Source organism: Equus asinus, chromosome 20, assembly GCF_041296235.1.
Source record: "Equus asinus isolate D_3611 breed Donkey chromosome 20, EquAss-T2T_v2, whole genome shotgun sequence".
NCBI classification, from domain to species: domain Eukaryota; kingdom Metazoa; phylum Chordata; class Mammalia; order Perissodactyla; family Equidae; genus Equus; species Equus asinus.
This window is the reverse complement of record NC_091809.1, coordinates 101,455,500-101,470,474: the sequence shown is the minus strand read 5'-3', so window position 1 is coordinate 101,470,474 and position 14,975 is coordinate 101,455,500. Positions and strand designations below refer to the sequence as shown.

At 38.6% G+C, this 14,975-nt stretch overlaps 1 protein-coding gene across 1 annotated transcript in view; it reads left to right on the top strand.

Annotated features, from left to right (window-relative positions):
- The window catches only part of TSG101 (tumor susceptibility 101), a 51,057-nt gene that overhangs the window by 19,090 nt on the left and 16,992 nt on the right, over nt 1-14,975 (top strand). Inside the window, exons 6-7 of the mRNA XM_044752134.2 lie at nt 2,904-2,970; nt 7,036-7,127. Coding sequence (XP_044608069.1) covers nt 2,904-2,970; nt 7,036-7,127 — 159 coding nt within the window. The remainder of the gene's footprint in view (nt 1-2,903; nt 2,971-7,035; nt 7,128-14,975) is intronic.

The window sequence follows — 14,975 nt, the reverse complement described above, 5'->3', positions numbered from 1 at the left end:
TCTATTATTATTTTTATCATTACTCAAAAAATTTTTGCCCTCCTGTTTTAGGATGACTTTTGAGCTAACTGTAAGTTGCATTAAAAAAGTATTATGGCCAAACTTCACGTTTTCACAAATAACAGTAATAGTGAACCTTTAGTGGTAACTATGGGCCATTGCTAAGCACTTCGTATTCCTGTTTATTTGATCCTTATAATAACCCCATATGTTATGTGTATTTGTATTCCATTTTATTCTGGCCCTAAAATTGCGTCGCCTCCTTGCCAGTCTTGAGTCCAAATAACATTTGTTGTTTCCCAAAATCAAAATTTGAAGGCTTTGATGGAATTATTAGCGCTTCAGAACCTTGAAAGGAAAATTGCGTATAATTATGAGGAAATTGCTTTTAACTCTGAAGTGGTGGTCTCTGTGTGTGAGAGAGAAACTAGCATCAGGGGTAGTAATTGACTGTATACGTTGCTGACACTTGCTAGTGGCCTCATCTCGTGGTGTTCATAAAGATCAGCTGTGCTTTGCCCCCCAGGAAGAAAAAATGTCTTATGGAATCTAGCAATTGTGATATTTTGAGATGTTTTTTTCCTTTGTAAAACAGCACTGAACATCATCCTAGCTTTGTTATATTTAGAACAAATTTGCTGATGACATCTATAGATTCATCCTGACAATATTATGAGCTCTGATATTTGGAGATGTATGCTCAGCAACTCTGGTAGAGACTTCTGAGGCCCCTGGTCAGAGCCCAGCATGCTTCTCCCTACCCACTTGCTTTCTTTTTTGTTGTTGTTGTTCTTTTTTTTTTTAAACCCCCCCTGTACACAGCTGTATATCTTAGTTGCAGGTCCTTCTAGTTGTAGGATGTGGGACACCGCCTCAACGTGGCCTGACGAGCGGTGCCCTGTCCACGCCCAGGTTCCGAACCCTGGGCTGCTGCAGCGGAGCGCACGAACTTAACCACTCAGCCGTGGAGCCGGCCCCCCACTTGCTTTCTGTGCTCTAAAGGCTCATTTCTTGAAGGCTCTGCCTCTCTTGCCTTCAAGGCTTCATAGACCATTCCTCTACGGGATCAGTCTAGTTTACCCCCACCTCCTGGGTTTATGTTAGGCGCCTCCTGTGTGGTCCTGTATATAGCTCTCTGTACTTCCTCTGTTGTAACCCGTGTCATTCCTTGCTTGTTTATCTCCTCCACTAGACTGTAAGCAACTTGAGGCCAGGAATTCTTTCTTTCTTTCTTTTTGTCAGCAAATTCTGGTGCGTGTCACATAGCACTAAAATATTTATTGATGGATTAAGTGCTAATTCATCATTGTATTCAGTGAGAAAAATTTCACTGAGGATAGATTGATTCTCAGACAAGTTATTCCCAGTTAAGGCCAAAATTAACTTCTTCTCTTTTTCTTTCTCTATGTTGATTAGCCTCTTGACACCACTGACTTGTTTTGTCATTAGTGTTCTCTTTAAAAAAATATATAATACATTCTTTGGGGCTGGCCCCATGACGTAGTGGTTAAGTTCGGCATGCTCTGCTTCTGCAGCCCAAGTTTGTGGGTTCACATCCCAGGTGCAGACCTACACCACTCGTCAGCCATGTTGGGTCAGTGACCCACATACAAAATAGAGGAAGATTGGCACAGATGTTAGCTCAGGGCTAATCTTCCTCAAGCAAAAAAAGAGGAAGATTGGCAACAAATGTTAGCTCAGTGCAACTCTTCCTCAGCCAAAAAAAAAAAAAAATATATATATATATATATATGTATAAAATGCATTCTTTGAGCTTGCTAGATTTGAACTTTTTTTTCCTGATATTTTTAAGCTTTTGTTTGTTTTTGTTTTTTTTTTAAAGATTGGCAACTGGGCTAGCAACTGTTGCCAATCTTCCTTTTTTTTTTTTTCCCTGCTTTATCTCCCCAAACGCCCCCTGTACAAAGTTGTATATCTTAGTTGCACATCCTTCTAGTTGTGGGATGTGGGACGCCACCTCAACGTGGCCTGACGAGCAGTGCCATGTCCACACCCAGGATCCGAATCCTGGGCTACCACAGCGGAGCACACAAACTTAACCACTCGGCCACGGGGCCGGCCCCTGTTTGTTTTGTTTTTAACCACTCTAGCTGAATATAACTTTTGTATAGGACTTTTTATAGTAGTTTGAAGTCTTTTTTTTTTTTTTTTTTTTGAGGAAGATGAACCCTGAGCTAACTTCTGTCGCCAATCCTCCTCTTTTTGCTGAGGAAGCCTGGCCCTGAGCTAACATCTGTGCCTGTCTTCCTCTCCTTTCTATGTGGGAACGCCTACCACAGCATGGCTTGCCGAGCGGTGCCATGTCTGCACCTGGGATTTGAACCTGCGAACTCCGGGCTGCTGAAGTGGAACGTGTGCACTTAAGCACTGCGCTACCTGGCAGGCCCCTGAAGTCTTTTAAAGGACTCACTCAAGCCAACAAAAGCAGCTGTGTTAATTGGTCAACATAGTCTTAAAAGAAATATCAAAAGATATCTTCAATATAATAAAGAGGTCACTTTCTAAGAAGCTGACCTTGGACCAGAAGAGGGCAGAATTGCCATCCTCTAAAATTCAGAGTGGCCTAGCTCCTGTCTCAGGTTATAGACGCCTTGAGAGCTTATAGAGCTGACCAGGTTGACCTCTTTGCCAGTTGTTCTTGTTGAGATTGTCATGTGTGTTGTCAAGGCTCATGTTTTGAGAATTATGTGATTTGAAGGTTTTTATTGCTTGCAATAAAGAACTAATATGGGTGGAGTTCTTATTTTGGTGCTGAGATTTGGCTTCTTTAACCGTATGAAATTTGTGGTTTGACAGTGATGTATGTCTTATTTGATAACCTATATTTCCATATTATAACCTAGATAAGCATATTCTTAAAAAATGTTAAACATTATTTTTAGCTTCGTACATGCCAGGCATGCCAAGTGGAATCTCTGCCTACCCATCTGGATACCCTCCCAATCCCAGGTAATGAAAAATAATTTTTTGAGTAATTGTATTAGAAATTCTATGTTAGATCTAGAATCAAAATAATGGTGCTAACTAGGGCATTAAAGTAAATTTAGTTGCAGTTTAATGGAAGGTAAAACTCAGTTAATTGGTGGAATTTTATCGGTATGCACATAGTTCAGAAGGAGTTTTTCCATTCGAGGGAAATGCAACTTCATTCTACTTAGGGAGTAGTAAAGGGTGGGGTGATGACAATGATCTTGATTGTTTTTGGACCTTGAAATTCTTGCTACTTCCCTGTTAAGAACTTTGTATATAGATGTCTGAAAGGTTAATGGAATACTAGTTATAATGAATTTAGCTGAGGAGAAAAGTATTTTAATGCCCTTAAAAAAAACTTAGCTTTTCTATAAATTACAGGGAACAAATTAATGGTTCATATGATGTCGTCAGTCTTGTCCTCATGATATTTATTTCATTCCGTTCATAGACTGTATGTACTACCAACCTTTATTTACCTGTTTGATAATAATATAACACAGGTAAATTAAATTAATAGTGAAATAAGTCTACGAATAACATACACTAGAAAAATCACTGAGAAATAATTAGTAACCCACGTTTTAAATGTGTGCTTGTTCCAGCAGTAGTCTGGGAGTACTTTCCAAAGGTGGTCTTTGGGCTCACTAAAAGTGTAAGACTGGCATATACCAGTGCCTAGATGACATTTTCACTACTCTACCAATTAACAAAAAATCTTTAACCCTGTTAACTCTTCTTAGCTTATTACAACCCTCACAGATAATGCAGCCAGATTTCCTGACTACCTGCCATAAGTAAATATGTGTATGTACATATATGCAGGATCTTATAAGTTAAGTTTAGCAAGCTATTTAGTTCTGGGCCTTTCTTAATTTAAAGGACTAGCTTTATAATGTAGTAAGCATTCTGTCAAATTTGATAAATAAGCAGAGACTAGATGAACATCTGTCGGGCAATATAGAAAGATTCCTATGATTGTAATACATAAACTGGCTGTAAGTTCTAGATTTCTTGAGGCCTTTAATTTCTGATTAAGTTCTAGAAATGAAATCCTGTCTGAAGCCTTGAAATTACAAGCTTTTATAATTAACAGTTGCTAGTAAGAAGGAACTTTAGACATATGAGGAATGGTTGTTGGAAGTACAATAAGAAAATGGACTTCTGAACAATAAAGCCATTTCAAAGAAACTTGTAGATAAACACGAAGCCTGAAAATATTGACAGAAATGTAAATCTTACTCACCTTACGTAACCATAAAAACCTGTTTGTGAAGTTATTGGTAAGAAGTCTCTTTTTAAGGCAGCTGTTTTTCAAAGATTTGGTGTTTTCCTGTGCAATGTAACTTTTAATCTTGAAATGTAACATGCATGAGTTGTTAAGGGAAACTGTATTCAAATTGTCATCTGTGTCTTTCTATGTATAAAAGGTCTTGGCAGAAGAGCCTCAGAACCTCTTTCTCTTCTCCCTTTGTCCTAAAGGAGAATTAATAAATCAGTGACTCAAGAAGAATCTTTATCTTAAAACAATGAATATGAGAGTCTTTATTCTTGCTGTAGAAAGTTGGACTAGATGATCTCTAAGTTCTCTTCCAAATCTTAAGATCTTTTGAAAGTTTTATTTAGCACCTGCAGCATGTATACAAGGAAACGAAAAGGTATGTCAAGAATGGTTGGTCCAGTTTTGGTATGTGTGCTGGCAAGCATGTATTAAGATTATTAGGAACCAGTTCCTGATGTCAGAAAAGACAGAAAATGGTAAGTGCTGTGATGAATAAACAGCTTTAAAGGAGAGGTCACATCTGGTTTGGAGGTGGGAGCCTAGAGACAGCTTCGTGATGAAAGAACTGCTTGTGAGGATGGCTTAAAGAAGAAAAGTAGGTGTTGAGAGGTGGAGGGAGCAGCAAAGAGTAATACCATTTTATGACAGAGAGGAAACTTACCGATTATCGAGTCCAGCCCACCCATTTTATGTAAGCAAAGGTGCGAAAGCCAAAAAAGTCCCAGGGAGGAATAGAGAAACCCTCCAGTATGGCTGGAGAAGATCCGGTTCTGAGGAGGGGAACTGAGGAGAATAAAGGTGCAGCTTGCCTAGGTATGACGGATCTCCCAAAGCTTCGCTGATCTTCCCTAGCTGGTGTTGACTTTCCACTAGACGTTTCCTGAACTTTTATTGAGCATTGTTATTTCCTTTATCCCGTCAGGCTTGTTTGCAGAGATTTTGCCCTATTTTGATTATTAGCATCTTGAGGAAGAGATAGGTTCATATCTTCGCTTCTGCCTCAAGCACATAGAAACAGTGCCTTAAATACAATAAATAGTAAGTTTTGAAGGGGTATATAAAGAAAAAGGAACATAAGTATGTTGGAAAATTCTTTTGAAATACACTTAGGTCAAAAAGGGCTCTTTAAAAATTTGAAAAAGATTTGCTATGTAAGGCAAATTATTTAATAATGTACAGAAATAGAAACCAGTATTACTCAATAATTTTTTTTACTCAAGAAAAATTATTAACCTTAAACATAGAGAATAACCATGAAGGGGAAACTGAGCAAACTAAGTAGAGACAGGGAGTTCTTTGAAGTTAGTATCTGTAGGCCTAGAAGAGTTTTATACCAGGTTACTGGAAAGTTCAGCAATCTGATCACGGCTTGTCTGTGAAAAGGTATGCCAAATGGGAGGAATTCCAGAAAAAATGAGCAAATTTATCCCAGTTTTCAAAAAGGTGGCTTCAGAAATTGCGGTCAGATTGATATTGTCTCCTTGGAGCATTGTAGCGTGGGTGGCTAAAGAGACAGGAACCTGAAGTGCTGGTCAGTATCTTCAGCATGTGTCTGCTGGGAACAAATATGCTGGACTTTCTTCTTTTCTGATTTTGTATACTGATAGGGAGTGATGTGATGACATTCAATCTTCAACAGATCACATAGAGAATTTTTTTGTTGGGGGCAGGCTGTAAAGTGTGAGCTGGTAGGACGAATAGGAGAGAGAATCTTTGAGCCACTGCACTTGAAAAGGATTACTGACTGTGAACTCAGAGCTCTTGCTCCAGGGCTCTGGGCTGGCTCTTTTTAGTCAGTAATTTTAGTGGACTTGTAGAAGGCATGTTATCAGAATTGCAAATGTCATAGGTCTGACAGTTATAGCTAAAATAGGATTAACTGAGATTTATTGTCCAACTAACAGGTAGCTAGTAATCTTCCTGTTTTACTTTTCTTCTCCATTATAAAGGAAACACGCCGAACTAGTGAGCATTCAGAGGAAAGTGATTAGATCTGACAGTCATGCCCTGTGAAGAATGGCTGAAGGAATTAAAAATATTTCACCTGAAGAAAAGCAAAATGTTAGAAGTCTTCAAATATTCAAGTGATCTTCCAGAGTGCAAATTCAGGGCCATTAGTTAGAGTTATATTGAAATGACGTTTAGTGTTTGGTAGAGAGAGATGACCATTTGTCAGGAATATTGTAAGTGATATTTATAAAACAATGTTGGATAAGGAGAGTGCAGGAGAATACTTCTAAGGAGAGTTCCTTCCGGCTCTGATGGGAATACATGAATGACACAAACTTCTCATAGAGTGAGAAGAAAATTTTTTAAACTTTATTTAAAGAGGAGTATTTTCAGATCAGATACTCAGAAAGGTTATCAGTGAACTACAGGTAAAAATTAAATAGTATCATTTCCCTATATGCTAGGAAATCAGAATGGAAAATTTCTCTCACAAAATATTTGTTGCTTCCAGTTCTGGTACTGTTGGACTGCCCTTAGAAACACTCTGGTTGCTTCTGCTCCTGCGAAGGTGACCCTCAAATAACCAGGGCCAACTAAAAGAATTTTCACCATTTCCTTTAAAAGTAAATCCAGTGTCATTAGTGGAATTTCTATAGCAACATCGCTTAAATAGACCACTATAGCTCTAAGACTGTAAAGCCATTAACCGATAAAACAATGACATGTCAACCTTAACTTCCTGAATGGCGTTCTTAAAGATGCCATAGTATTGGGTCATCTTAACATTTAATGTTTTCTCTTCTGTTCTTTAGTGGTTACCCAGGCTGTCCTTACCCACCTGGTGGTCAGTATCCTGCCACAACAAGCTCCCAGTACCCTTCCCAGCCTCCTGTGACCACTGTTGGTAAGTACCCTTCACAATTCTGTTTCTCCATGTAAGCACAGTCAGAGTCTCCTGTTGTGAAAAGTGCATTTCACTTTTTTTTATTGAATAAATTTGATGTGTAATGTTGTATAAGTTTAAGATGTACTGTGTGTTACTTTGATACATTTATATATTGTAATATGATTGCTATTGTAGCGATATTCATTACATAATTATAATACAGTCCTGTTGTTTATATTCATTATGCTGTGCATTAGATCTCTGTGGCTTATTTACTGCTTGTTACAAGTTCGTACCTGTAAACACCATCACTCTTCCCCACCCCCTTGCATTTCACTTTTACATGTGAAATGTTAGAATACTCTTCCTTCTTAGAGGAAAACTCTTAATGATCAATGTCCTGTAATCTAAAACTTGAAGTAATTTGTCATCATATAAATGAGCCTTCTACTAGGGCATAAAAATAAGTCTGATTGACTCTTATCACTCTTTCCTCAGTGTCGTATGTTTTTATTGGTGAACCTTGTATGTGTTGAACTATTAACAGATACTTAGGTTTTCCCAGCTTGGTTAGATGTAAAAACAGATGAGCATCTTTAGAAGAAAGCACTATTGGGTAATAGGAGTGGGCTGAGAGCAATATGAGATGGTCTCAGATGAGACAAAATTATTGCAGACCAGAGTTCTTACTTTTTGATGTTGCTTATTAGAGTTGCCTGAAATATAATTTTCTTCGGCTGAGAAAGTTTAAAGCAATATGAGAACTTCTACACACTCCCACCTATTCACCAAATCTGCCTCATCCTGGTTACCATAGATCAGTTATCTTGTGCTTCTCTCCACTAGATCTTATCCTCTCTAACTTACTCAGGGGCATCCTGTCAGCACTCCTCCCCTCTCCTCATCAATATTTGTTCTCTCCTGGATTGCTCTCATCAGCACACAAAAATATGCCCTAAAATAAACTTTAAAAAATCCTCCTCTCAATTCCGCTTTTCTTGCCACCACTATTCCATTTCTTGGTTCCCCTTTGCAGCAAAACTGCTTGAAACAATTATCTGTACTCATTATCTTCAATTTCTCTTCTCTCTTTCATTCCTAAACCCCCTCCCTTTGGGATTTCCCTCATACCGTTCCACTAAAACTGCTTCTGTCAAGGTTACCAATGAGCTTTATGAGGTTAAAGCCAGTGACCAGTAACTAGTCTCCCCTTCCTTGGCCCGTCAGCAGCATTTGAGGGAGTTGGTTACTCCCTCCTTGATACACTGTCCTCTCTTGTTTTCCAAGACCCCGCTCTCACTAGGTTTTCCTCCTGTCTCACTAGTACTCATGCTCAGTCTCCTTTCTTAATGTTGGAATGCCTCCTGGCTTAGTCCTTGGCATTCTCTATACTCACTCTGCTGTGATCTCCACCAGGCTCCTAGTTTTAAATGTCATCTCTATGCCCACAGTTCCCAAATTTATGTCTCCAGCCTACACCTCTGTCCTGAACTCCATATTCTTATATCCAACTGCCTTCTCACTTTCTCCACTTGCATATTTAATAGACATCTGAAACCCAACATGACCAAAATTAAACTCTCAATCTTTCTGCACAGCTTCCCCATCTCCAATGATACCTACTCAATACTCTAACTTTGGCATCATCCTTGATTCCTCATCAGGATCTTACTGTCTTCAAACTATATCTAGAATCTGATCATATCCAGTGCCGAACCATGTCACCATTCTTTCATCTAATTTACTTCAAAAGCCTCCTAAAAGGTTTCTCTGCTTCTGTCCTTGGCCCCTACATCTCCCTGTTTTTAACACAGCAGCTAGAATGACCCTGTTAAAACAAATGAATTATGTCACTCTTCTGCTCAAAACCATCCAATGTCTCCTCATTTCACCAGAGTTCAGTGCAGAGTTGTTTGGCCTAGAAGGCCCTGCCTGTGTGATCCCGCTTCCCTCCTCCTCTTACTACTCTGACCTCATCTCCTCCTACTCTTCTGTCTGAGGGTTTGTCCACTGCCTGTCCTTTGCATGGTTCAGTAAGGCCTACCCTGACCAATCTACTACCACCACCGCCAAGCCCCCCCCATTCCCAACGGCTAGAACCGTGGTTGATAATAGAGAAGTTTGTCAGTAAATATTTTACTAAGCGCCTGAATGAATGTAGGATCTTATGAAGTTTATTTTTCTGTTACATTTTCTGACAAATTGTAACCATCCTGAGATCTGATGTAAATACTCCCTCCCCCCAAAAAAGTGCTTTCTTGTGCTGTTTTTGTCATTGATACATTCTAGTTATTGAGGTTCTAATGGCATGGTTTTGATTTTTTTAAATGTTTTCATCTTTACTGTAATGTAGCTGTTTTTCTACAATATAATTTAAATGGCTGAGTTAGAAACCTAATGTTGGGAGATCTTTACTCCATAAGGAAAGCACACTAAATCTTGTTAAATAATGTTAAATCTCCATTTTGGTTCAGCATCATCAATAAAATGAGAATAATGCTATCACCCTATTTCTCATTGAGATGATCATATGATCCCTTTGATTTCTAGAGAACCTCGGTTTCTAAAGATCTTTTATATGTTAACTCATTTCGGTGCCGGCCCCGTGGCTGAGTGGTTAAGTTCATGTGCTCTGCTGCGGCAGCCCAGGGTTTCACCAGTTCAAATCCTAGGCATGGACATGACACCACTTCATCAAGCCATGCTGAGGTGACGTCCCACATGCCACAACTAGAAGGACCTACAACTAAAAGTACACAGCTATGTACCAGGGGGCTTTGGGGAGAAAAAGGAAAAAAATAAAATCTTTATATGTTAATTCATTTCAATACAATAGTTATGAAGCATTTTATAGCTTAGACTAGATGATTCCATATATTGAAAAAATAGGAATGTGGGGAAAATGATATATTTAAAATCAAACCTAATGTTTATATTTTTAGAACAGATTATCAAAGCAATTAATATTTTATTGTATTTTTTAAGAGTGCTCTCTTAGAAAAGCTAGAAAGCAGTAATCGCTTTATGATAATCTGGGATATCCTTTAATACATATTATCTCTCTTCCCTTTGTTGCTTGCCTGCTTTTTTTCTTCGTGTTTTAGTAATACATTGTGAAAACACTGTTGAACTTCAAAATTGTAATAAAGAAAAGCAGACACATAAAAGTATCATTTGAATATTAGAGTTCACAAATACTCAACATTTTCTCGGTGGTCATCAGATTTGTGCTGGTCTCTGCTACTGAGGCCAGGAGAAGGAATAACTGTGGTTATTTGTCCTTGTACTTTGTGGAACTTGATGGTTTCGCTTTATAGGTTTTGATTTTATGGTGTGAAACGCACCTGTTTGAAGGCAATATTAATTAACTTATGTCTTTTTGTTATTGATGTCGATGCCTATGCAGGTGTTGGTTTTCAACCAGCTCCAACAATATTGAAGTAAAAGAACCACTTAAAAATGAAGTAATAGAAATTGCATTCTTTTTTAAATTATTTTTTATTGAGTTCATCATAATTTATATCATTGTGAAGTTTCAGTTGTACATTATTTCTTGCATGTCACCACATAAGTGCTCCCCTTCACCCCCTGTGTACACCCCCTTCCTTCTCCTGGTAACCACTGAACTGTGTTCTTTGTGTGTTTATTTATCTTCCACATATGAGTGAAGTCATATGGTGTTTGTCTTTCTCAGTCTGCCTTGTTTTGCTTAACATAATTCCCTCCACGTCTCCTTCTATGTTGTTGCAAGTGGGATGATTTTGTCTTTTTTTATGGCTAGTAGTATTCCATTGTGTATATATATCACATCTTCTTTATCCAATCATTGGTCGACGGGCACTTGGATTGCTTCCATGTCTTGGCTATTGTGAATAATGCTGCAATGAACATAAGGGTATGCAGGTCACTTTGGATTGTTGATTTCAAGTTATTTGGATAGATACCAGAAATTGCATTCTTTACAGCAACCTCTTCTGAGAAAGTAGTGAAGAAGATTGAAGATGGTTCCAGACTTGAGACTTAAAACAGCTCTTTCTGACTCCATTCACTGTAGATTTTGGACAAAAACATTTAAAAGAAAATCAGAGAATTCATTTTGTCATCTCATTTTATAGCTTTTTGTTACCTGGGCAGACAGCTTCCTGCCTAACCTGACTTAAAACCAGCTTCTTGAGGTTGGAGTTCACTGAGGGCATTGATCAAGCAGCGCAGGCAGCTGATGAATAATGAAAAACCTTTTCCATCAGGTCTGGGCAATCGTAGTGATATTTTAGTACACTTGCATTATTTAAGGGAGGGAAATGTTGTGATGTGTAATAACTTAAATTCTTCCTTGAAGTCATTGTAAGACCACTTGTGTTTTTTGGATACCATCTTTGCAAGTGACTAGCAAAAACATTTTCTACTGGAAGATCAGTGAGAAAAGATGGGGAACTCGGACAACTTTCCTTAGATTTTTCTGTCCTTGCATGCATTATTTATCAGCAAAGGCATCAGAAGGAAGGTAAATATTTCTTGATATCTGAGGGTAAAACTTAAATTTTAAAAAATATAAAAATTTAAATTTCTGTTTTTTCAGATTAAAGTATGTGTTTCTTAAGAGTGAAACATTTTTATTAGGACTAGCCATATAACTTTCACCAAGTTGGCATTGCCAAAACTAAGAGAACTTGAATTCTGATGTTAAAGGTTTAAAACTCCTTGACCACCACAAAGTTATAAAGAATAAGTTTAGGAGACAGCATTAATACTTGGTTATATTCTCTTAATAGCAGATGCCAGGAGAAAGCAGAGCAGCTCTGGATATATGTGGTCATTCCTACGTTTTCAGGGCTAAAAATGGTCACTCAAGAGAAGCTTTGGTCCCCAGCTGAGCATTCCCATGGAGAATGGCAAACTCCAGTGGATACACAACAGTGGCATGATGTAGGATCAGTTAATTCCTACCTTGATTCATACACAGCACTGCCTGCCAGATCCTGATGTGTTGGTGGTGCACCTGGGGGCAGTATCTGGGAGTGATGAAATTGACGGGTATTCAAATCCAAATTAAGAAAGATTTAAGACTTACCAAGCAAATGTCCAAGAATGTTACTATAGTGTGCCAGTATGGGACCCAGAAAAGTGTGGTGCCACTCAATGAAACCTCCATAATATGAATATATGTGTGAAGAAAGTCAGTGGACTAATTGACTCCTTTATGAAGTTCATCAGAGGATGTACTATCAGCCACACTTCTCTTGTGCCAGAATCTCCAGGTTTATTTCATCTTGATGTAGTCCTGTGATCAGAGAGTGGCAGAGATGTCTTCAACGTTGATTTACTTAGTGTTTTGGAAACTTTGATATAACTGAGGGGGAAATTGACCTAGGACTTGATTGCTCCTGAATAAAATCTGTTTTTGGACACTTTCGGTCTGTCATTAAGATTCTTGTCTCTGAAAGGGATCATGTAGCTAATTCACATCTTGAGGGTAGTTCTTTGAATCAAATAATCCATGAACGGGGGCCGGCTCCGTGGCCGAGTGGTTAAGTTCGCACGCTCCACTGCGACGGCCCAGGGTTCGGATCCTGGATGCGGACATGGCACTGCTCACCAGGCCACATTGAGGCGGCGTCCCACATCCCACAACTAAAAGAATGTGAAACTAGGATATGCAACTGTGTACGGGGCGGGGGGGGGGGGGGCGTTGGGGAGATAAAGCAGGAACAAAAAAAAAAAGATTGGCAACAGTTGTTAGCCCAGGTGCCAATCTTTAAAAGAAAAAGAATAATAATAATAATCCATGAAGGGATAGATGTGACTTTGGGATGTATAACATCAATTTTTTCTGTGTTCAAGTTGAAATCTATTTCCAAATGGAAAGTTTTGGTTTTTTGTATATGAAGTAATGCTTCTAATGTATTTTAAAAGATGCTGTCAAAGAGAATGAGCCTCACACTGCACATACAACTCCTTTTGCTATTTCCAAAGCAAAGAACTACATAAATCTTTAGTATTGAAAACTTTTTGTTTTCTTGACACATATGCTGTATACATTTTTCATGGTTTCTTTTTTTTTTAACTTTTTATTGAGATTATGATAGTTTACAACCTTGTGAAATTTCAGTTGTACATTATTGTTTGTCAGTCATGTTGTAGGTACACCACTTCACCCTTTGTGCCCACCCTCACCCCCCTTTCCCCTGGTAGCCATTAATGTGTTCTCTTTGTCCACATGTTTAACTTCCACGTATGAGTGGAATCATACAGAGATTGTCTTTCTCTGTCTGGCTTATTTCACTTAACATAATACCCTCAAGGTCCATCCATGTTGTTGTGAATGGGACAATTTTATCCTTTTTTATGGCTGAGTAGTATTCCATTGTATTTCTATACCATATCTTCTTTATCCAATCATCTGTTGATGGGCACTTAGGTTGCTTCCACATCTTGGCTATTGTAAATAATGCTGCAATGAACATAGGGGTGCATGGGACTTTTGGAATTGCTGATTTCAAGTTCTTTGGATAGATACCCAGTAGTGGGATGGCTGGGTCATATGGTATTTCTATTTTTAATTTTTTGTGAAATCTCCATACTGTTTTCCATAGTGGCTGCACCAGTTTGCGTTCCCACCAGCAGTTTATGAGGGTTCCTTTTTCACCACAACCTCTCCAACATTTGTTGCTTTTTGTTTCGGTTATTTTTGCCATTCTAATGGGTGTAAGGTGATATCTTAGTGTAGATTTCCTTTGCATATCCCTGAGGATCAGAGATGATGAACATCTTTTCATGTGCCTATTGGCCATCCGTGTATCTTCTTTGGAGAAATGTCTGTTCATTTCCCCGGCCCTTTTTTTTTTTTAAGGAAGATTAACCCTGAGCTGACTGCTGCCAATCCTCCTATTTTTGCTGAGGAAGACTGGCCCTGAGCTAACATCCATGCCCCTCTTCCTCTACTTTTATGTGTGGGACGTCTACCACAGTGTGGCTTGCCAAGTGGTGCTATGTCCACACCCAGGATCTGAACTGGTGAACCCCGGGCTGCCAAAGTAGAATGTGCACACTTAACCACTGCACCACCAGGCCGGCCCCTCCCCACCCCATTTTTTGATTTATTTTTTGTTGTTTGATTTTTTGTTGTTGAGTTATATGAGTTCTTTATATATTATGGAGATTAACCCTTTGTCCGATATATGACTTGCAAATATTTTTTCCCAATTGGTGGGTTGTTTTTTTGTTTCAATCCTGTTTTCCCTCACCTTGAAGAAGCTCTTTAGTCTGATGAAGTCCCATTTGTTTATTCTTTCTATTGTTTCCCTTGTCTGAGAAGACATGGTGTCCAAAAAGATCCTTTTGATTTTGATGTCAAAGAGTGTACTGTCTATATTTTCTTCCAGAAGCCTTATGGTTTCAGGTCTTACCTTTAGGTCTTTGGTCCATTTTGAGTTTATTTTTGTGAATGGTGAAAAAGAATGGTCAATTTTCATTCTTTTACATGTGTCTGTCCAGTTTTCCCAGCACCATTTGTTGAAGAGACTTTCTTTTCTCCATTGTATGCCCTCAGTGCCTTTGTCGAAGATTAGCTGTCCATAGATGTGTGGTTTTATTTCTGGGCTTTCAATTCTGTTCCATTGATCTGTGCACCTGTTTTTGTACCAGTACCATGCTGTTTTGATTACTGTAGCTTTGTAGTGTGTTTTGAAGTCAGGGATTGTAATGCCTCCAGCTTTGTTCTTTTTTCTCAGGATTGCTGTAGCAATTCGGGGTCTTTGGTTGCCCCATATGAATTGTAGGATTCTTTGTTCTGTTTCTGTGAAGAATGTCATTGGGATTCTGATTGGGATTGCGTTGAATCTGTAGATTGTTTTAGGTAGTGTGGAC